This window comes from Falco naumanni, chromosome 16, assembly GCF_017639655.2.
Source record: "Falco naumanni isolate bFalNau1 chromosome 16, bFalNau1.pat, whole genome shotgun sequence".
Classification (NCBI taxonomy): Eukaryota; Metazoa; Chordata; class Aves; order Falconiformes; family Falconidae; genus Falco; species Falco naumanni.
In genome coordinates this window covers 1,822,366-1,845,608 of record NC_054069.1, presented here as the reverse complement: position 1 = coordinate 1,845,608, position 23,243 = coordinate 1,822,366, and the positions used below count along the sequence as shown (strand labels likewise).

At 45.7% G+C, this 23,243-nt stretch overlaps 1 protein-coding gene and 1 long non-coding RNA gene across 10 annotated transcripts in view; both read left to right on the top strand.

Annotated features, from left to right (window-relative positions):
- Positions 1 to 270: 270 nt before the first annotated feature.
- LOC121098411 lies at positions 271 to 7,459 on the top strand. Of its 2 annotated transcripts, XR_005831265.1 has the most exons (3): positions 278 to 2,595; positions 3,016 to 5,733; positions 6,053 to 7,459. It is a non-coding gene; the product is annotated as an uncharacterized LOC121098411 (long non-coding RNA). The 2 variants fall into 2 exon arrangements; XR_005831264.1 differs by lacking the exon at positions 6,053 to 7,459 and having other exon boundaries at positions 271 to 2,595; positions 3,016 to 6,013.
- A 1,665-nt stretch (positions 7,460 to 9,124) lies between these two features.
- NCAM1 (neural cell adhesion molecule 1) overlaps positions 9,125 to 23,243 on the top strand; it is a 149,830-nt gene continuing 135,711 nt past the window's right edge. For 3 of the 8 annotated variants that reach the window (XM_040616097.1, XM_040616096.1, XM_040616094.1), the window contains exon 1: positions 9,128 to 9,427. In XM_040616097.1, coding sequence (XP_040472031.1) covers positions 9,376 to 9,427 — 52 coding nt within the window. In that variant the 5' untranslated portion in view covers positions 9,128 to 9,375. Of the gene's footprint in view, positions 9,428 to 23,243 lie in introns of all 8 variants that reach the window. The other 5 variants (XM_040616095.1, XM_040616098.1, XM_040616091.1 and 2 more) reach the window with 4 other exon arrangements.

The following is a 23,243-nucleotide window of genomic DNA, read 5'->3' as shown; positions in this document are numbered from 1 at the left end:
AAGGCTTTGCAATTTTAAATACACCTGAAAAAACCAAAAACAAATAATGGTTTAGATTTAACTGTCGTGTGAAATATGATGTTTAATATCCTTTAATGCAGTTTGATCTGGTACCATCAGGACAACTAGTATGTTCTGTGCTGCTGCTCCTCCTCGGGAATTGCTTTTCACAGACAAGTGCCCACTGTTGACATGTTATTGACATGTTGACATAATAATTTTCTCATGTGGAGTTTCACACATCTGTTCTAATTGTTCTATCAATGAAAATAAAACTTTTGACTCTGCATAAGAAAATGAAGGATGGTGGAAATTTGTCTCAGATACTGCCAGGGAAATCAGATTGCTTACGGTCCTTACCAGGATGCTGAAAACAAGCAGTTGTGCTTACAGGTGGTGGTGGAATAAATACTTAAAACCAAAAAACCCTCCTGGATCTAGATCAGACAGCAGCAGATGCTGTTGTAAAGTAATGCCAATTGCAAAAGTCGCTATGGTGAGCACGTAGATCAGGGAAGGGTAGTGGGTAGCAGGGGAGTAGGTGAGTTTACATCCCCTTACGAGGCTCCAGTTGCTCGGCTGTCAGCCTCTTATTTACTCACATCATGGTAACAGCCCTTTCTGTAAAGTGGATGAGGGGGCGGGGAAATAATCTTTCATCGTTGCATTTAATTCCATCCTACTGCTTTCAATATTGGCCTTTTGGTTAATGGTTCAAGCTAAGGCTCAGGAGATCTGCTTTCAGTTTCCTACTGGGCACAGATTTCCTATAGGGAAGCAGAAGGCACATCACTAAATCTAATTTCTCAGTATGTTCGGCTAAGGTGGCTTACTTCGTTTAGCCTGTGCTGTCCTGTGCAAGGACTGTTTTTTACTGTGCTTTTAAAAATTACCCAGTTTGATTCTCCTAAGCCCTTCACTAAAATAATAAGGACTTTGGGAAACCAAATTTTATATTGGCAATCCTCACCAAGAGTAAACTAGAAACATGAAATAATAGAAAAGAGGTTATTGAATTACACTATCTTGCCAATACTGCTAATGGAGTGCTGTGAAATCTGCACAATGACTTGTATATAGGTGTGATGATATGTTTATCTTCACGAGATTTATCAAAATAAGCTATATCCCTTAGGGACAAACCACTTGCCAAATGCACTGTCTTGCCCTGACTGTCTTACCTGACCAGGAGCTCCAAGTCTTCAAAGAGCATCCTGACTGTTTGTGAGTCGGGATTTTTTGGTTGTGTTTTTTTTTTCCACACACCCCCCCCCCCCCCCCCCCCCCCAATGAGCACAGCCCTTCCCCCAAAAAAGCTGCTGCTGCTGTGCAGCTGGTAGATGTCTGCAAAAGCAATGGATCACCTTGATTGCCTGGAATTGCTCACGCTGTCACAGAGCCGTTTTGGCATTACCTAACGGCCACCCCATGAGAGACCAAACTTCTCTGGTGAACAGAGCTAATACCACGCACCCGAGACACCTAATCCTGTTTTGACGGCTTGATTAGTACTGCTGCTAGCCTTCTGCCTCTGCGGGTAGGTGCTAACTGCCACGTCTCTTCATGTGAAAAGCTTTACACAACAGGCAATGCCCCGCGAAGGCATTCCTGCCTGTCTACTTTCTGTCGTTTGGTGTGCAGGAGATTATTTAATATTATGGTAATTTGGATTGGAGATTTACAGCGCGAGGACAGCCGTGATAAAAACCGCCTTCAAAAAAAATCAAGGAAAGATTTATCAGGCAAAGCTTTGAGAATCATCCTGTGGCTCAAACTGGGAACAGCTGCATTGGCATCGCTTGGTGATGCCCACAAGCGGATTTGGCCCCTGTGTGTGCCACCAGGCTGGCTATGGCAAAAATTAAAATACTAATGTGGTGCCAAAAGATTTCATGGCCCAACTTTAACATCCCGAATGAGGCAACCACCCAGATGTGCCTGGGTAGTTGCCTCAAAACTGGTCTGGTTCCAAGATATGCTGTATCCCAGAGCCTAGATCCAGCCTTTGGTAATAAAGCAGAGGTTATATTCAGTTCAAGAACAATGATTCTGCCTCAACAGCAAGAATTTTTTAGGATCTTTTCTTTATCTCTGCATTTCAGCACCATCTTAAGACCGTTACGCAAAAATAGAAACACTACTTTCCTCATATTTTTATCCTCTCTACAGTATTTTTAGAGAAATGTAAGGCTGAGAGAACACAAAATCAGAGAGGGAGATTCTATTACTAGCCTTATTCTTCTCTGCCTTAAATCCAGTTGGAACTAAAAAAGTTGAGGAAGGGGAAGGTAACCCCGAAAGGCAGGGGAAATGCTGCATGTTGCCTTAAACTATGCTCTGGGCTGATTAATTTTTTTTTAATGGAATTCTTCCCTTTTCTGTTGGAGTGGTTGCCTACCTGTGGCTTTTTACGCAATCAGCATAATCCTATTTAGTCACCTTTCATCCAGAGGAAAGTCCCGGGCACGGCGCTGCCCGCGTTGTTTCGGAGGACCTGGCCCCAGCGTGGGTGCAGCTCTGTAGCTGGTGACACAGCTGAAGGGTTCGCGGGACGGCAGAGGAAAAAGCCCCCCCTGGTTACTCTTAGAGTAAGACGTAAGTAATAGAAATGAAGGGGAACGGGGAGGGCTCCAGGTAGGAAGCTGGAGACCCTCCTGCTGACCGGGTGCAAGGGATTTTGAGCGTGAAGCTCCTTAGCGCTAAGTCTTCTACGGGGGAAAATCCCCAGCGACTGACAGGCTCCTCAGGCTACAGCGCCCATGGGTCTTCTCCAAAATACGTCATGAAAATTATTTGCAGGGCTTTTAGTGCTTCTTAAAGATTGTATTTCCTTTACACTACAATATTTTTTTAATTACAATATTTCAAATCTCTGTTTATTCTCTATGCTTTTGCTTTCTCCCTCTGATGGAGACAGATGTTTACATCTTATTTATAACTTGCACAGCACCCCCCCTCCACCCATTGCGTTATTCTCTCTGCTATGTCACCTACTTGTACAATTTTCTTCCACAGAAACGGAAAGGTTGGCAAGATCCACCTTGCGGAGCCTTGGCTGGAAAGGAGCTACCTCTGTCCTCTTCTGAAAGGAGCAGGTACCATTCCTGCGGTAAGGAAGAAGAGGAGCAAAGTGTTGTTGTAGAAGACCCTTTCAGGCTGTCTCTTGGACAACTCGTTTCCTCTTGGGGGATGGGCGAAGCTTCATTACGTTGCTAAGTAGAGTCCACTTGTCATTTGTGCTCTAGATCTATTTCTGGGGGGGGTGGGGGGGTGGAAATCTGTTTAGCTTGGGTCTGCATGTGAAACGGAGCTCCGTGTTGATAGAATATGGTTTCTCAGAGCTTTCAAATGCGCTTGAACATTTCTGTCAGGCATATTTATACTGTTTTTTTAAAATAAAAGCAGATTGAGGGACGGATTTTTCCAATTAAGATAACCATTTATTGCTTGCTACCAAATGTTTAGCCGGAGACACCCTGTTTTAGTCTCTTCTACTCTAATTTTGCATATACTGGTTTTACACATCTATTACTCCACATAATATGACGGCGAGCCTTCTAACTGACATTAGTATAAATAAAAGCAGAACTAGAACAGCTGTTCTTTTAAAATAGCTAGGTATTAGTGATGGTTATGCTATTATTTAGAGGCACTGGGTGATGGATGTGCTTTAAATGCCTTGGCTGATCAAAATGCTTCAAATTAAAGCAAACACTGGTGATACCACAGGGAGATGCCAAAGAACAGCCAATTCATCCCGATGTACTTTTTACAGCCCCCTGATTTTCTGTGTTTCTGATCAGCTGAGAGTCTTTCTTTCCTCTGAATCGAAGCATCAGGGTTGCCTGGATGGATTAAGAAGATTAAAATGAGACATTTACTGCACACGGGAAGAGTAATGGTGTTATACATGGAAGCATACACATTAAATTTCAAGTTTTAACTTTGAAAATGGGAGACTTCTTTCCAAAGCTACATGGGAAGTAACTGCCGGGTAACTTTAGGGTTGCTGTTAGCTTGTTGATGGCATTTCCACTGGGAGTCAGACCCACAGACAGTCTTTGTGGAGTTTCTTTCCCTGGCTGCTTTCACCAGTTAGCTGGTTAGCAGCGGTCACGTGCATATTTCCATAGCTCTGTGCACAGAACAATTCCCTGTTTGCCCAGATGTGGCAAGCAAAGTCCCAGAGCAGGACAAACACTGAGATCAATGCTGGAGTTTGTTCCAGGTACGGAGATAAAACATCGAGGTTTTTAATGCCAAGATTCTGAATTTCTGGATTGTAACGTGACCTCTTGAATTCAGATTACTTCATCCTCATTCTTGTGGTTTATGACATCGCCAGAAGAGCCTTACTAGTTAGTTTTGTAAAGTCTATTGCCTGAAGAGGGAAGGGGAGATACTCTTATTATTTTTTTCTTTATTAAGACTTACAAAACGATCTGTGACAGAGAAGGGTATTTTAAGGGACTACTTCTGCTTGCATTGCCTAGCTGTGAAGTAGAATATTGATCTGAGGTGCATTTTGCATAGTGTTGTTATCCATCATAATAAATACCTACACAGCACAGAATAACACTTTGGCCAGAGAGACTATTGAAGCGCATTCCCTCAGTGTGCCACTAATTACGCCTATTTTCTGGAGCCTACCAAGAAGTAATAAGTCTACTTTGAAGTTTATAAATCTGGGTCTAGTGGTTCCCACAGAAAATCCCAAGTAATTCTTTGCAGACTGTCTCTCCATAATGATGCCAGCGTAAGCGGCATGTTGATGAACGTAATTTCTGTTGCTTTTCAATGATCAGCAAGACACAACATCTGTCATTGTAGCAACGGTTATTACTGTCCTGTTGCATCAGGTTTGAATCTTGGGATTTGACCTCGGTAGCAATTTTAGATTGTAAACTTTTCTTCTCAAAAACTGAACACAAAGCACAACTGTCTGCTATGTTATTTCTTTTTTAGTTTGACAGCTGAAGGCCTCTTTTGACCCCACACGATGCTTTAATGTCATAGAGAATTTCCAGTGCAGCCGGTAATAATCCTTCCTCAAATACCAGCCAGCGAACAGTTATGTCAGGAAAAGGGGAGTGCTGGCGATGGGGAGGGTTATTTTGCAATCTTTCGGTGATGCTGAAGCTGCACCTACCCTGGGAGATGCCTGCATCATTAAAACTCCACTTCACTTGTTCTTGTATTTGCACAGTAGAAGTAGCGGCATTAATTTGGTAGATACTAATTGCTGCTGCTTGTAAGGCTGGGAGAAAACTTGTTCTGAATTTCCCGTTCACTTCAATGCAAAGTACCTAATTAATTCAATAATTAAAACTTGTGTTTCAATTATTGATTTGTGTGTTTTGCCCTTTTTATTTTATAGATCAAGGGTAAGAAATATGTGGGCACAGCCCATAGACATCTCTTAACAGCAAAATAAAGGGAGATATTTCAGGTACTGTACTTGGAACGCCTCCTTCAATTTGGAAATGCTGGGGACTGATCTCTATTGGACTCTCATCATAAAATCCAGCTATGTTTTTAAATTACTTAGAAGCTTAAGTTCAGAGCAGACATTTGGGGTCTTTACTGTGTCAGATCTTTTGAAGAGAGGGTGAAAAAAGCTGATGTTTTTGGAAGTCCGCCGCAAGTGAAGCGGTGCCCCCTGCTACTCCTGTACTCTGCTCTGCCACCAAGTTGGAGAGGACTCGGGATGTTTCTTACGCCACTGGCTCCCGTGTGAGTGTTCCCCTTTACCTACCCTGAGGATTAACACTGCTATGTCACAGACTAAGGTATTGCTTAATAGGAATAAAGATAATATTGGATATCTAACACAAACAGCTACTCACAGGATGTAATAATTCATGCTATTTGTTGTATGTACAGTCTGTCTTCACATAGCTCTCCGTTCCAATGTTATGCAATGTCAGCTTTTGGGGAAAAGAGCTGCCTTGATTCATATAATGTTCTATATGAGACTATAGTTCAACACATACAAACACTACTGTTCTGAAAGCACTTTGCTGGTTTGCTGATTATTTTTTCTTTTTTGTAGATAAGATGACTGAGGTCTCACAGAAAAATCTCAGTTGCAGTTTATAAAAATGGACAGTTGCATCTTATAAGTTAGTGCTGTAGCCTCCTCATTCAACACAACTTGTGTGCTCCCACGATCTCTCATTATGAATGCTATAAATGTACTTTTTACAAGGTAGCTGTCTATCTAGATGCTCTTTGAGGTGAGTGGAAAGAAATAGACACTTGTGTAAGGCCTCTGGGAACTAGAACTAATTCTACAAACTCTTTCTGACAGTGCTAATAACGGCACGACAGCTCGGTCCCTTTCCTCCGTAGGAAATGATCGGGCACTAATCTGGCTGAATGCAAAAGAGTTTATCTAACCGCTCTGGGGAGAGACTCCGGAATTCCCTAGTGCCAGAAAGCCAGCCAGTGGAGCTGGTCTGGAAAAAGACCACATCTCATGAAACCATGTTTTGTGATCTTCTGGGGTTGCTTTGAGGGTCCCCTGCCCTGAGAAGGGCGATGGCAGAGGGGGAGACCCAAGGGGGAGCAGATGGCTCACACAATGTTTGTCCGCATTTGTCAACCAGCAGTTGGAAGGATGGAGAAACAAGGTGGGAGTCTCGCAGGGTGTCCTGGTGTGATGGATGGTGGAGATCCTGCCTCTCTCCTCTCCGTGGAGATCCAGCCATGAGTTGATTTAATCTGCTGAAGCTGTGTAATAATTGATGTAAACTCAGCGTACTCCTTATGATAAGAGGAAAAGTATCTAACACGCACCCACAAATCGGCTTACTATTGTCAAGGTAAAGGATTCTGTTTCTTCTGAGGTTTTTTTATCCCAAATACTCCTGGCGAGAGGTTGCCTTTCTGTTCCAAAATGGCCTGAGCTGAGCATCTGCATGACCGGAAAAACTTAAAATTAATATCGATGTTTCCCTGGATGAGTGACTTTATGTTGGGGGCCAGGAGGGATGCAGAGCCCAAGAATGCAAGTGTGCAGAATGGTGGGGACTGGTATGAACTGGGAGAGCAAGAGGGAGTCGAGCCCCAGCCTGTGGCAAGGTTGCTCCCTGCGGATAATCAATCCAATATGGGGCCACGGGCTCGGCAGACCAGAGGAGCAGGGAAGGCATGTTTTCAATCACAGTGCAATAAGTAATTTTGTTTTTTTCTTTTAGAGAAGGGGTTTTATAAAATGGCAAGGGGGAAGGGATTTCTCAAACAGAAAAGGATAAAATAACGTGATCTGGCCTGGAACAATCCTTCAGGTCACTAACAGCAGAGTACTGGAGTGGATTGACTATGGTAAAATATTGTTGAAATACTGGTGTCACATTGTAGTCAAAGGGTGTTGTTTCCTTAGTGAAGTCTTCTGCCTAAATGGTTTCTACTTGGCAGTTTTCGGCTAACAACGCCTCTGTGCCATTAGAAGTCCTTACGTGTTCACGAGTACCCTAGGTATTTTGAATTTCATTTTAAAATAGCAACTACAATTAGCCAACCAAGAAAATTATTTTTGCATGTTATGACAAAGGTCTACTTCAGTTGAAGTGCTTTTCTCTAACACTAATGAAAGGAAAACACAGACTGTAGGCTACACCTGAATAAAATAAACGCTTACATTTTAATTTTATCTTTTTTCCTCAAAGAACTTTCTCCCCCTTAAAGCACAGCTCCCCTTGTCCGAAGCAATTAGATCCTGTGCTCAAGGCAGGAGGGCTCTTAGCAGCTCCTGCGGTTTGGGGGGTGCTGGAGGAGCGCTGTTGGGACACGATAGCCTGGAAAAGACAGACTTTGCCGAGCGCAGTGTAAACCCTGTTCCAAACGGACTTTTCACCATTTTTCCTGTGCACCCAGTACAGGATCCGCATCATGCCCAGGCGCCCACCGCCTCCCGGAGCTCCAAGGAAGAAGAGCTGCTGCCGTGGGTGGTGGTGTAGAAAATGAGTTGAATATTCTGTACATATGCACGGACAGACGCGTAACTGGGCGGGAGGCTTTGATGGGATGCCTGTGGGAACTGGCGTGGCCGTAACTGGTGAGGGGGCTTTGATGGACCACTGTCTGGGGGAACTGGGGTGGCTGTGACTGCTCAGGGATGCTTTTCATGGACTGTGGGAGCTGGAATGGCTATAACTGGTCTGGGAGGCTTTTCATGGACTGTGGGAGCTTGGATGGCCATAACTGGTCTGGAGGCTTCTGATGAGACTGTCAGTGGGAGCCAGAGTGGCTGTAACTGGTTGTGAGGCTTTGATGCACCACTGTCAGTGGGAGCTGGGGTGGCCATAACTGGTTGGGGGGCTTTTCATGGATTGTGAGAGCTGGGGTGGCTGTAACTGGTCAGGGGCTTTGATGGACCACTGCCTGTGGGAACTGGGGTGGCTGTGACTGGTCAGGGGGTATCTGCAACTGGTCGTGGGCTTTTCACAGATCGTGGGCGCTGGGATGGCTGTAACTGACTGGGAGGCGTTTGGCACGCTGTCTGCGGGAGCCGGGGTGGCCAGAGGGCCAGCGTGCAGCCCTGTGAAGGCAAGCCTGGCAGAAACGGTTCCCAAGGGTGGGCAACCTCCCTCCTGCGCAGCTGGGGCTCCACGGAGCATCTCTTGGGCCACGGTTCCTCCGTGGCTTTGGCCACCAGACTTGGGAACGGCAAAATGGTGCCACAGGACCTCCTGGCCCCGCGTTCGGCTGTCCCCGAGCGAGCCCTGGCCCCCCAAACGGAACAAACCCCCACCGAAGCGCAGGGGATTGACCAGACTGCGTTCCCCTTGCGCTCGCCGCTCCCCACCTGCCTTCCCGCAGGTGCCGGCCAGCCCAGAAGGAGAACCCCCTGCCCAAATTCCTGCTGGCTGGATAAGCCCTCAATATTATTTTTTTTTTTTTAAGCAATAAACGACGCCCAAAAAGCCCGCTGTGGCCGAGTCCGGTGAAGGCTCCTCACCAGGCCGGCTCCGCGATCCGCTCCGCGTTTCGCAGGCGGCCGGGAGCGCCCCTCGGCGCGGGCTGCGCGGTACTATTTGAGGCGGGTGGAAGGACACGGCGGCGGCGGTGCCGTGCGCAGCGCCCGGCCGGCGGCGCAGGGATCCTGGGCGCGGTGCTGCGGCCGCCTGTCAGTCAGCGCGGCGGCGGCGGGACGCGGCGAGGGGAGTACGCGCGGTAACGGAGCCGGAGCGCGGCCGGGAGGAGCGGCGAGGGAAGACGCGAGGGGGGGGGAAAGAGAAGAAAAAAAAAAAAAAAGAGAATTAGGGGAAGAGAATTAAAAATTAAAATATAAAAGAAGCCACCTGCGTTTCCTCTGACCGGTAGCAAGAAGGTGTTTCGCGAGCGGCGCGCTGTGCCCCTCCGCCGGCTGCGATGCTGCTAGCCGCCCTGCTGCCCTGGACGCTGGTGTTGCTCGGAGCCGCAGGTACGGCCGGGGCGGGGGGGCCGGGGCGAACAATGGGGTCGGGCGGGCCCCGCTGCCCGGCGCCGGGGGGGCACAGCCCGTGGTGGGGTCCCCCCCGCCCCCGAGCCGCGCCCGGGGCTGTGGCGGCGGGTGTCCGCGCAGAGGGGACGGGGACCGGGGCGCTGCGAATGTGACAAATCTGACAGGAGGGGGGGGGAGAAGGGTGGGAGCGGGCGGCTGCGCTCCGGTGTCGCTGTCGGTGGGTGCGACAGGAGGAATCGCCCCCAGCCCCCCCCCCCCCCCCCCCCGGGGGGGCTCTCGGTGCGCCGTGCATCGCAGACAATGGAGGTGGGAGGCGGAGGGGGGAGCGGAGCGGGGAGGGGGCGACGTGCGCTGTGTTCGTGTGTCGCCGGGCGAGGCGGCGGGTCCGCGTTGTCGCCGCGGCTTCATTGTGAGTGTCGGGGATGCTGCTGCGCCGCGGGGGCGCCCCCTGCCCCCCCCGCCGCCCCCCGCCGCCCCCCGCCAGCGAGCGGTGCGTGTGCGGGGCTGGGGCTGCGGCGGGCGGCTGCGCGCGGGGCGGCGGTTACAGCAGCTGTCGGAAAAAACCAGCCAAAACCACACACCAAAAAAGGGGGGGGGGGGGGGGAGAGGAGAAAAAGGGAGGGAAATAGAAAGGAAAAAAGGGAGAGGAAGGGCGAAGGGAAGGGGGGAAAAGGGAGAGGAAGGGGGAAGGAAAGGGAGGAAAAAGGGAAAGGAAGGGGGAAGGAAAGGGAGGAAAAAGGGAAAGGAAGGGGGAAGGAAAGGAGGAGGGAAGGAAAGGGGGGGAAAAGGGAAAGGGGGGAAAAGGGAAAGGAAGGGGGAAGGAAAGGAGGAGGGAAGGAAAGGGGGGAAAAGGGAAAGGGGGGAAAAGGGAAAGGAAGGGGGAAGTAAAGGGGGGTAAAAGGGAAAGGAAGGGGGAAGTAAAGGGGGGTAAAAGGGAAAGGAAGGGGGAAGGAAAGGGGGGGAAAGGGAAAGGAAGGGGGAAGGAAAGGGGGGGAAAGGGAAAGGAAGGGGGAAGGAAAGGGGGGGGAAAGGGAAAGGAAGGGGGAAGGAAAGGGGGGGAAAGGGAAAGGAAGGGGGAAGGAAGGGGGGACGGAAAGGGGGGAAAAAGGGGAAGGAAGGGGGGACGGAAAGGGGGGGAAAAAGGGGAAGGAAGGGGGAAGGAAAGGGAGGAAAAAGGGGAAGGAAGGGGGACGGAAAGGGGGGAAAAAGGGGACGGAAAGGGGGGAAAAAGGGGACGGAAAGGGGGGAAAAAGGGGAAGGAAAGGGGGGGAAAGGGAAAGGAAGGGGGAAGGAAAGGGGGGGAAAGGGAAAGGAAGGGGGAAGGAAAGGGGGGGGAAAGGGAAAGGAAGGGGGAAGGAAAGGGGGGGAAAGGGAAAGGAAGGGGGAAGGAAAGGGGGGGGAAAAGGGGGAAGGAAAGGGGGGGAAAAGGGGAAGGAAGGGGGAAGGAAAGGGGGGGAAAAGGGGAAGGAAGGGGGAAGGAAAGGGAGGAAAAAGGGGAAGGAAGGGGGACGGAAAGGGGGGAAAAAGGGGGACGGAAAGGGGGGGAAAAAGGGGACGGAAAGGGGGGAAAAAGGGGACGGAAAGGGGGGAAAAGGGGACGGAAAGGGGGGAAAAAGGGGACGGAAAGGGGGGGAAAAGGGAAAGGAAGGGGGAAGGAAAGGGGGGGGAAAAGGGGAAAGGAAGGGGGAAGGAAAGGGGGGAAAAAGGGAAAGGAAGGGGGAAGGAAAGGGGAGGAAGGGGGAAGGAAAGGGGGGAAAAAGGGAGAGGAAGGGGGAAGGAAAGGGGGGAAAAAGGGAGAGGAAGGGGGGGGAAAAGGGGAGAGGAAGGGGGAAGGAAAGGGGGAAAAAGGGAGAGGAAGGGGGAAGGAAAGGGAGGAAAAAGGGGAAGGAAGGGGGAAGGAAAGGGGGGAAAAAGGGAGAGGAAGGGGGAAGGAAAGGGGGGAAAAAGGGAGAGGAAGGGGGAAGGAAAGGGGGGAAAAAGGGAGAGGAAGGGGGGAAGGAAAGGGGGGGAAAAGGGAAAGGAAGGGGGAAGGAAAGGGGGGAAAAAGGGAGAGGAAGGGGGAAGGAAAGGGGGGGAAAAGGGAAAGGAAGGGGGAAGGAAAGGGGGGGAAAAGGAAAGGAAAGGGGGGAGAGGGGGAAGGAAAGGGAGGAAGAAGGGAAAGGAAGGGGGGAGGAAAGGGGGGGGAAGGGGGAAGAAAGGGGAAGGAAGGGGGGGAAAGGGGAAGGAAGGGGGAAGGAAAGGAATGGGGAAGGAAAGGGGGAAAAGGGAAAGGAAGGGGGAAGGAAAGGGGGGAAGGGGGAAGGAAAGGGGAGGAAAGGGGGGGAAAAGGGGAAGGAAGGGGGAAGGAAAGGGGGGGAAAGGGGAAGGAAAGGGGAAGGAAATGGGGAAAGGGGAAGGAAGGGGGGAAGGGGAAGGGGAAGGAAAGGGGATGGGAAGGAAAGGGGATGGGAAAGGGGAAGAAAGGGGAAGGAAAGGGGATGGGAAAGGGGGGGAAGGAAAAGGGGGAGGAAAGGGGAAGGAAAGGGGAAGGAAAAATGAAGAGAAAGGAAAAAAGAAAAACAGGAAATGGAAGGAGAAAAAGGCAACAAAATAAAAGGAAAGGAAGAAAAAGATGAAAGGAAGAAAGAAGGAAAGGAAAAGGAGAGGAGGAAAAAGGAAAGGAAAAAGGAAATAAAAAGAGGGGAGGGGAAGCGGAGGGAGAGCGAGACGGCTGGCAGCGCAGCGGGGAAGGCGCGGGGTGCTGCGGGCCAGGGGTGCAGGATTGGGCCACATGCTGCCGTGGGGGGAGGCGGGGGCCCCGGTGAGCCCCTGGGGTCACCCACGGCCGCGAAGGCCCGGGGCACGGTGAGGGTCACACCGGTGCTGCCGCAGCCCCCGGCAGCGGGGCCGTGGGTGCCCCCCGCGCCCCGTCCCCACGCCGGCAGGGCAGTGTCCCCAGCTCCTGGCTGCGCGTGTCCCATCCCACGGAGCCCCTGAGAGCATGGTGGCCTAAAGCCCCCCGCGCTGGCTGCTCCTGCTGCTCGGCCTGACGCTGTCCCGGCCTTCCCTTGCAGCGGCCCCGGCTGTGGCCTGGGTGAGGCCGCTCCCTGCCCCGCCGCCCGCCGGCCCGGGTGGCCCCGGGGGCACGCGCTGGCCCCGCGGCACGCCCGGCGCTGCTTGCACGGCTGGCGGCTCGGCTGGCTCTCAGCCCTCGCCGCGCCGCGGTCCTTAGCTACCAGAACTGCTCCTTCCCGTGCTGGTTTATCACCTCAAGCGATTGCTTCTGCTGGAGCTTTACTAACGGAGTAACAATTCCTGCCTTGTTCTTGGCTCAATTCCGGTGCCCGTCATGGCGGACCGTTGCCACCAGCGTGCTCAGGGCTGTTGCCAAATCGAGCCACCTGTTTAACATCAGCGCAACGCCCATTCTTAATGATACACCGCGCTCCCGTGTCATGTACACCGCTGCATAGCTTCTTTTTATTAAAAAAAAATATATATATATACAGTACTATTTATTAGAGGGGATATATAACAATTAAGGGGGGGTTGTCGTTCCATTTCCAGCCCCCTTCTTCCCATAGCCAGCTCTGCATCTGGCTCGGCCACGCCCTCTAATCACCGTCTCCGCGTACGTTCCTGATCTCAACCATTACAAGATGCCAGACTACTATCTGTGATCCTGTAGCTATCGCCTCTCTGACACATTCACGCAGGCTTTCTCAGCTGTGGGAGGGAAGAATAAAGCATTTTTTTCAGGGGAAATAGATGGGAGTAAGCAAAGAAAAATTATCTGCGTATCATCTGTTGCCCCACTCAAATACATGTTTATCCAATAATAATAATTATGAATGTGTAGAGTGCCTAGGGAGCTGCACAGCTGGAACTGGACTGTTAAATCAGCATAAAATGGAGAACACAAAAAAACCCCAAATAAAATATTAAAAAGCTAGAACAAAGCAGCAGACTGTTTATGGTAAAAGCAGCACCTAGCACGTCAGTTGTGCTTCCCGTGCTGAAGGATGCTTTGGTCTGTTTAAAGCTTGTGCCGCCGCCTTTTTTTTTTTTTTCTCAGTTGACCTCACCATGGTGTGTGAATGGGGGCAGAAAGGCTGTTGCTTTGGGCTTTGGAAGCTGCGATACTGAAGATGTCAGTGAAAGAGGGGGAGCAGCTATGATGATGCTAGTAAAGAAACTCTTAACTACAGCTTTACAGTAGCTTAAATGTAAGAGGAGGGGAGAGGTAGATGTTTATTAGTGAAGAATCCCTGAAGGGACGGTTGTCTGAGTGACGGTTATGTGGTAGGTTCAGAACAAAAGCATGCCTTTATGTCTTTTAGAATAATTCCACATTTGGCATGTATTCCTGTGGCCTGTGATAGTGACGATTTATTTAATCTAATAATAAATTAAAACATTCTCTTGTAATTTAGAAGCTGATTTATAGGCACAACAGATGGCTCATCTCCTTTCCTATACATCCTGAGAACTACGGTTTCTTAAATAATACGGAGTATTTTGTATAAACGTTATCCTCTTGATCTATGAACTTGAGAAGTCCTGACTTGACTGTTGCATTTTTTTGGGGGTGGGTTTTCGTTTGGGTTTGGTTTTTTTAGGACATTTAATACAATAGTAATTTAATGAATACCCAGTTTTTAAGTGTTAAAGATTGTGGCCGCTTTCCAGACTGAAAGTGCCTTCACTTTTCTTGGCTCCTCTCCAGAAGCATATTTTGACGATAGAATTTTCTGCCATTGGGTGTAAGTTATTGGGTTCTGGTTGATGGAGAATGGCATGTTTTTACGGAGGGTTTGTTTGTTTGTTTTGGGTTGGGGTTGTTGGTTGTTGTTTTTTTTGGGTAATGCCATGGGTTTGCCTTCACTGGCTGGCAGGAAAGCAGAACCAATTGATGGGGGAGGAGGAGGAGGAGGGGATGCTGCATCTGCTGCCATCAGTCTGCGAGGAACAGAAAAATAGCTTCAGTAAGAGACAAAAGCGCATTTTATTTTCTCATTTAAAAGGCCACCCTGCCTTTTTACCTATTATTTAACACACCTGGTGGTACTGTGTGTGTAGACAGTGCACAATGCTAGGGTTTTTTCCTTGGTTTTCTTGTATGGCTTTTGAAGCGTTGGTTTTGGAGGGCAGTACACTTCAGCGTGATCTGGTCTATCGGTAACAATTCTGTTGTACTCTAACTCACAACTTGCAAATAGTAAGAGAGATGCTATGAACTTCCCGAAATGCTTCTGTAATCGGACTGTGAGATGCTGCCTTCTTTGAAAGCGTGTATCACAGATTTTATGCAGGGAACTATCAGGAAAATTCAAGTGGGGGCTGTTAACAGTATTTTTCAGGTGTAGTGAAAAGATGGTGTCTTTGTTGTTTTCCCAATTCTATGCCCTCACGAAGATCTGAAATGTGAGATTAAGTAAAGCAGCTCAGTTGCAAATAGAAAAGTTTGGAAACCATCAGGAAACAAAATTGTGGTCGGCCTTACTACAATAGCTTTCTGTAATGAGGAGAGTGCGAGTAACTTGGGCTGAGGGTGTGTCTGGAGAGAACTACAGCTCCCAGGCATCGCCACTTTCCTGCATGGTGTCCTTTGCCCATGTTTTGATAGCACTTGGCGTGTCGGTTTTCATCAGAACACTCTCAAGTCCTGGAGGGGAAAAAAAAGAGCCACCAGGCAAATAGACTTTGAGACATAAAAATCACAGAAGCAAATTTGAAGGTCAGATCTATGCTGGCTGTCTCTTCTTTTGTTTAGGAAAACGCATTACCATCGTTTAAAGCCCGTGCTGATGCAAAGGGATGTAAATGAGGTGGGCTTGGCGGTAGTGCCATTATGCCCTTTTCAGTTCATGGTGTTGAAATGCAGCTTCCCTACTGCAGCTGCTCATTAGGAACGACGATGCCTTTTGAAGTTCCTGAGAGCCAAATGGCAGGCTTTCAGGCCCTTCTGATACCTCGCATTTGTAAGTGTCTGAGACCGTCCCTACCACGTACTGGAATGAGATTTTTTTTTTTTTCTGTGGGTTTTAGTTTATAGGTGCACAGAGGAAGTGGAGAAGATGAAAATCAAGGATGTGCTTAGGATGAAAATATTTTTTCACTTACAGTTCAAGTCCAGTAGCTTCCACTGTGTCTAAGAAGACAATGACAAGGCAGGTAATTGCTGTCCATACGGTGAATCATACTTGCAGCTTCTACACCTTCCAAGGATAAATGAAAGAAAAGCCTGTGCCAAAACATGTTGAGGGTAGATGATGATGTATCTGAAAATGACCAAGGCTACCTGGCAGCTTCCATTATAGCATTTTCTTGGACCTCATTTTGGGCTTTGGCATTTGAGGTTGCTTTTGTTGTTTTATCACAGCAATATATATGTATTACGGGTACTCTAGCAAAACTATTGTTTGGACCAATGTAGAGCATCAATAGCCTTTGTCCTGATAACTTCAGATCTTTAGGCAGCTGCTAATGGGAAAGCTGATTTTTGGAGAATGGCTGGCAATGGAAGGTTTATCCTGCTAATCAAGTGCAAATTGCTTTAAGATAGCAGAGTCCTCCTCTGAAGAAGCAGCAGCTGTGGGGTATATTCACATAGTACTGTACTTAATAGCTGGATGAGTTATCTAAATTCTTAAGCCGTCACACTTAGAAAATGAATACTTAGCATGCATATCTAGTAATCATGCAGACCTACATATTTGTAGCAGAAAAGAAGGGAGCCATGTTACATCTGAAGAAAATAAGATGCTTGTGCCTGAAGATTAATATGCCTCAACTCACTACTGTGAGTTCAAAATAAGACCTCAAATTTACAAATAAGGGAGAGATTTTCAGTTCAAGCCTATAATTGCTGACTCTTTCCACAGTGCAGGTTCTGCGTTTCTTCCCTGTTTGCATAACTAAAGGTCTGGAAGGCTCCGACTGTCCAGAGGAGTCAGTGGTAAGCTTGGCATCACTTGGCTTAAAGCCAGGTCACAGAGGGACCCAAAACCAGAGAATGGCTGAAACTGATCCTACAACTGTTTCTACTAGCAATTCATAGTGGCAGGTATGAAGCCCTATATCTGTAAATCTGATGCAAGAAAATTAAGTTTAGGCTAGAGACAGTAACATGGTATGTGTTGTAGTTGATCCTTTAGCTATTTGCATCCTAGATCTTATGACAAAACAGATACAGAGATCTGCAGGCTGTGTTGTAAAAATTGAGGGTTGCTCGATTTAGTACAATCTTGGTAGAATGATGTGGAAAATGATGTGGAAATCCATTGAAATGGGTTAATTTCTTAGAATGGATAGACCATTTGATTTAGTTTGAATTGAAACAAATGCCTATCACTTTATCAGGTTATTGTTTGCCAGGACAGAATGCATGTAAAGAAACTCTTGACTGTTCTATGTGTTCTAGAATCATCAGGCTCATAAGGTCCTGAATCAAAATATTTTTTTCTTTATAGATAAATTTTAAGACTGTTACAACAATCGGGTCTTTGTAAATCAGGATAGGTACTTTTCATAATTCGTTGTTGATTTTCAAAGTATAAAAAACAGCTCAATTTTCTTAAAATGCATTTACTCAGCACTGGTGAGGCCACTTTTGGAGTTGCGCTGTGTCCAGTTCTGGGCTCCCCAGTACAAAGAAGATATGGACTTACTGGAGAGGGTTCAGTGACAGGCTGCAAAGATGGTGAAGGGACTGGAGTATCTTTGGTATGAGAAGAGGCTGAAAAAGGCTGAGACTGTTTAGCTTGGGAAAGAGGAAACTTGAGGGGATCTTAATCAATATGGATAAATACTTGATGGGAGGGAACGAAGAAGAAAGTCAGGTGTTCCTCAGGGATGCCCAGTGACAGGACAAGAGACAAGAGGCACAAACTGGAATGCAGGAAATCCAGTCCTGGAAGAGGTTGCCCAGAGACATTGTGGAACCTCCATCCGTGGAGGCATTCAGACCCCATCTGGACAGAGCCCTCACTAACCTGCTGCAGCTGCCTTCCCCGTCGGATTAGATGATCTCGAGAGGTCTCTTCCAACACCAATGGTTCTGTGATTTTTAGTACAGCTACCGCTATAAAAATAGTTCTAATAGATGCTTATTTAAATATTTAATTTTCCATTTTTTGTTTCTCTCAGTGATATGTATCAACCTTGGAATCTCTAACATAAACAAGGATGTTAATTATTAGTTACTGGTTTATGTTTCATAATAACTTACCGTGTTGGTTAACTTGAAACATCTTTCCAAAGATGTGAAGGGGAGTGTTTAAACCTGTGTGAAAAGGTTGGGAAGTGTGTGAAATAAAGGGTTACAGTAAGAAATGAGCCAGCTAACATATTTGGGCTACATTTTGAGCTCATTTTGGGCAGAGTATGGTATATTGGTGCAGGAAAGGTCCTTTCCGTAGGACAGTCCTGGCTGAGTTGCACATAGGAAGTGTAGTTGACCTGGTGATAAATGATGAAAAATAGTGATGAGAAGTTTATACAATGGAAATAGAAAATCGGTGTCTCCAAATGTGAATGGACTTTTCCGGATGTTTTACATATTCTACCTCTTGTCCAAAAGTAACTATATCTATATATATAAAAAATGCTTTAAATGTTACTGGAACTGCAGCAAATTCATATAGAAGTTAGTTAATTGTTACTGAAATCAGTTTGTAATAGTGTAAACTTTCTTGTTTTATTAAAAAAAGCAAACCTCAACTGTCTAATATTTTTTTTTTTAAAAAGTGCAGTTATTTACAGTAGGTTTTAAACGCAGTCTTTTTAATGTGAAGGTTGGTATATGTTAAGGATTCAAGAATTTTAATCCTATTTTTTTTTCACTGCCTTCATATCTGGGATGTTCAAGGCTGCATTTAAATATGATACAAAAAATGAACAGCCAGTTTGGTGGTGTTTACACAATATTGGCAAATTGGTCTTAATGTGTGGTATTATTGCATAATCTTATGTTTAAAATAAACACTGGAAATAATTGAATAAACCTCAGAATTTGGAAATGCTTGTTGGTGGTTCTTCACATCCCACTAAAAAGCAGGCTGTCTTTGCATATTAATCACTCTTTCAAAGGAAGTTTGCCTTATTTGCATTGTGCATGCACTGAGGAGTCCCATAGCATGCCTGAGAAAAAAAAAAGGGAGGGGGGGGGAATTGGAATTGTTGTTCTCAAAAGGGTTTTTATTCCATTCAAGTGGAAAGACTGAATGCAGGAGAATTAGTGCAGTGTTTTGTGGAAGAACAGTCCCATTTGGTCATTGCGTTTCATGTGGAGCAATCCTGGCTTGTAAGGACTCTGAACACTGGGGGTAGGGTTAAGAGGGGAGTGACTCATCATTGTGTGATGTAATCTACAGGATGCGAGATACTCTTAATTAAACGTACAAATACTCTGTGGATTATCAGGCAATTAGGATTAAAAAAAAAAAAATAAATTGGTGAAATGTTTAGTGTTTGCCTTTTATGAATACAGCCACCAAAACTCTGGTCCTTTGGAAAACGTGGCAGATGGAAAGATTGGGGAAATTTTCAGGCGGCCTGAGTTTTGGAATAACAGAATTTCTTATGCCTACATCACTCCTCAGGTGATGTGCTTTAACATTACTTCAGCTGTTACTTGAGCAGTGTGGGCCGACAGGTTAATGAGTTTGTTACTGTTGTCTGTAGCCTTTCTGTTCTGGCTGCAGATGCAGGGAAGGGGAGCTTTTCTGTTACTTTTACATGAGACATCTTCATATAAGCAAAGAAGGTGTCTAACAGTCTAAAAATATCCTCGTACTCTCTGGGATTTTGAAACGTGAGCTTTAGGGAATGGTAGAGATGTTTTGGCGAGCTCTCCAACTATTTTGCTTGGTATCCTAAATGAGAAGATGTACAGAGAAAAGATAGGGGTGTGTGTAAATATATATGTATGGAGTACACTATAGTGGGAATTTTCTTTCAAAAGAAGCTGTGGCATGATGAGTGAGCATGTTGGCCTGCGAACTGAGCCGGTGGTTGTGGTGTGGTGATGAGTAGCACTAGCAACAGCTTCTGTTGTAAATACAGGTGAAACCTAATCGTATTCCTGTGGTGACATTGTTTCTGCTGAAGGCAATGGAGAAATAAAGGCATCTGTTGGAGGGAGAAACTGCGGCTCAGACAAGTGATATAATCACTGTACTTCCCAAACCCAAGGATGTTATCGTATGTTTGTGTTTAATCAGTAACATTGAGCTCTACTGTTTGCTGAAGTCCTTGGTGTCTTTTTTTCTTTCCCTTATCCATGCATTACCAACTACTTGGGCATGTTTTCTTACACTGAAATAACTTCATTTTGGTCTGCTAGAAAAATATAAGACTTAATGTGAAATCCACAAGGTGCCAAGTGAAGTCATGTAAACCGGTAGGAGTTTTAGAAACGGTTACCCTACGAGCTAAAGACAGCGAAGGAATCGTGAGTGTGGATGTTCTGGCTGGGGTAAGGTCGATTTTAACTTGAAAAAGTGTCTTTACAGAAGTTAATCCCAGGAACGGAGCTTTTGGTGGTTTTATTGTTGCCATCTGTAATACAAAATGATTTTGTCTTAGCTGAAGAGAGTGGGGTTTTTTGTTGTGAACATGAGGAATTGTTGTGTAAATTTGGTAACGCCATTAATGCAAGAAGACAGGAAGACCATTCTTCTGATAAACTTCCACACTTCTTGTATTTCTGTGAGAATAGTTTGGTTTATGATGTATGTGTGCAAGTGCGTATATTCTAGGGTAGAAATGGAAAGATTTTCATAATGTATCAAAGCTTTGCCAGTATGTCATTGCAGTTACCACATCTATGGTCAGAAGAAAAAAACCCCAAACCATCTGTGCAGTACACTTTCCATTCCTTTGCACATTTATTTTCTTATGTTCATACAAAGCACGTTGCACTTCCCCTGTTTAGAGTTTAAGTGTAGTAGCAAATAATACACATAACTAATGTTGATATTATATTTCCGTCAGTGGTGCACTTTAATGATAGCTGCCTTAATATTTAGACATTGAATTATTGTGCAAGCTGTGGCTTTGTTATGATAAAACAATGCACTTATACAGTGCACTCCTGTGTGTTCTTTGAAAGCTTATAAATAACCTTTCTAAAACTGTCTCTCTAGCTGTGGGTATAAATGACCCTTATCAATGTGCTTAAAACGTTCCTTTTGTGCAGTTCAGGGTCTAGCATGTGCAAAGCATACTTACAGTATCAACTGCTTATATTTTTTCAGGAAATTCATTTTTTGGTTTTGGATATTTTAATACTGAGAGAAACAGTCATCAGACAGTTGTGTATACCATCTAATCAACAGCTGCTTATCCAATTGACTTATTAAATTATTACAAGCCTGCAAAATTCAAAAGAACAGACTACTGTAACCATATTTCAATTGTAGTGTTTTCAAAAGATAATCCCTTAGAAGTATAACATGCTTTTAAGGGTTGTGAACAGACATGCAGAATTACTCCATAGTCCCCTAAATCCTTTTGGAGTTTAATCTCTTCATCATCTGTGGGATGCAACTTGAAGGCATTTAGGATTTATTATATACTCCCCTGTGCTTGGTATTTGTTAGAAAAAAGCCAGTTGTACTGGAATACTATTAAGAAAATTAAATGTGTATATGTATTTATTATGGACACGTAGTGCAAGGACTAGTGGGCACTAGGAAAGCAGTCATAAGTGAAAATGTTAATGAATACTGTGAAGAGGTATGAATCCTACTTAGCTGTTCTCCCTGTTGTCATCACTAGAATTCTGGGTGGTCGTTTGTCTGTCCCTTCCGTCAGGATGGAGCCCTAGCTAGATGTGTACCTTGTTTCATAGCTGCAAAGCTGCTCTGATTTCAGCTCGCTAGCGGTTTTTTCTGTTCTACCTGTTGTCTTTCTGCAGTTGGATACGTCTGCAAGGAAGAACAATGTTTATCCCAGTTCTGTAGCAACTGCTTATTTATTTTGGTAGGGATTTTGTATCTACAGTTTGAAAGCCGGTTGGCTGCGGATTTTTTTCAGCCATGGTCTTTAAGCTGGGTTTTGCTGAAGAGAACTCATTGGCCTGTAAGAAGAGGAATGGCATATGGAGCAAGAGATCTAATTTACTGCTGATTCACTTCTGGCTTTGCCGGGGTTTATTGTTGGTTGGTTTGTTTTTGGTGTGGTTTTTGGGGGTTTTGTTTTGTTTGTTGTGTGGATAGGCTTCGGCTAGCCAGCTCTATCATTTTTCTCCATTTCTCTGTAAAATGAATATTTCATGGAAATACTTCATTTGTAAGAGCAAATTTAGAGTAGTTTGTGCTTTATGGGCAAAAATAACCCGAAGAATGAAGTGGTGAAGTGTATGCTTGTGTTTGTATCTAGGAGAAGACTGTAATTTTCTGCATCAAGCTAGCATGAACATTAGCTTTTGATTAAGGCTGTACTGTGAAATGTGTCTGTTTAACAGAATGAAGGTTTTTTTTTTTTGTCTAGGTACTTGAAAATGGGTATTTCTGTTGGTAGGATGCTTTTATTCCTAGCGAAGAAGTGTGACTTTTATGGTTTTGCTCTTGCTCAGTTTGCTTTTGCATAGTATTGGTCATTAGGAGGTGAATCCTACACTCAGGTGTGTGTGCCAGGGTGTCACCCACATCAGTGACAGGTGACGTAACCGCCAGGAAGGGTCTTGTCTCACCTGTTCTGAGATACTGTGCTTGAGGGATTGTGTCAAGCGGGCACCCTGTCAACGTGATTGCTGCCGAAGGCTCAGAGGGGTTAAGTACAGATGAACGTAAATCTCTGGACCAGCCAGAACCTATGCTTTTGCAAGTAGGTGGGCATTCCTGCGAGTTGAAATGAGTCGTGGTAATCTTCCTTACACCTGCTGTAAAAAATAGGGATTTAACTGAAAGAGGGGAAAAACCAGCCTTATGAGGAAGCATGCTACCTGCCTTACTGCTCACACTAAAATTCATTTGACCTGCTGTTTCCAATCATGATTTGCTGTGCGTGGTTAGGAAAAAATAGAGAAAAGTTATGTATACAGTGATCTTTTCCTTGCTAGATGCTCTCAGCTCATTTAAACAGTAGTGCTGTTAGGATTTAAAACACTTAGTCTGTCAACATCTGATAGTATTTCACACTTACAGTCTGTTCTGTTGTAAGAATGAAAATCTTCCTCTTCATGTATATACAAGCGAATCTGAATATGATCAAGTAATGCATTAAACTCGTACCTGCTCGATTTATTCTTTTACTCAGTCTCTCTGCCACGAGATAACTTGCAGTGCGCTGAAGTGTTTTAATTGGACTTTTTTTTTTTAATAAATATTTTTGAAACAGTTATGTTGCCATTATTTTGCTAAATAGAGGTTGAATAGGTTTAAAAGGCGCCTTTGTACTTGGAGCAAAAGCTGTTTCAACTGTATCTGAAGTGTGTGTACCTTTTATCTTTCCTGTACTCTGTGCATAGTCACAGGGCAAACACACTTCATTTTCTTTTTATCAGGAACAGTGTTTGTGTCGGCTTATACAACAACAGCAGAAATAAACTTGTTAGACACAAACTTCCTGGTTTTGTGCTTTGTGTAATTTTATTGCTAAAGTAATAATTTGTGGTAAATGAGAAAACTCTTAAGTGCTGTACTGTTCTCATATTAGCAATAAATGAAAGCAGTCACTTTCTTTTTAGTATGTACACTTAAGCTTCTGATAACCTGTCTCTCTGTTTTAGTTACTGTCTACCTTTTGAAAATACTAATCCGCAAAGAAAAGACTGAATGTGCCAATTATCTATAGATGAAAGTCCTAGTGT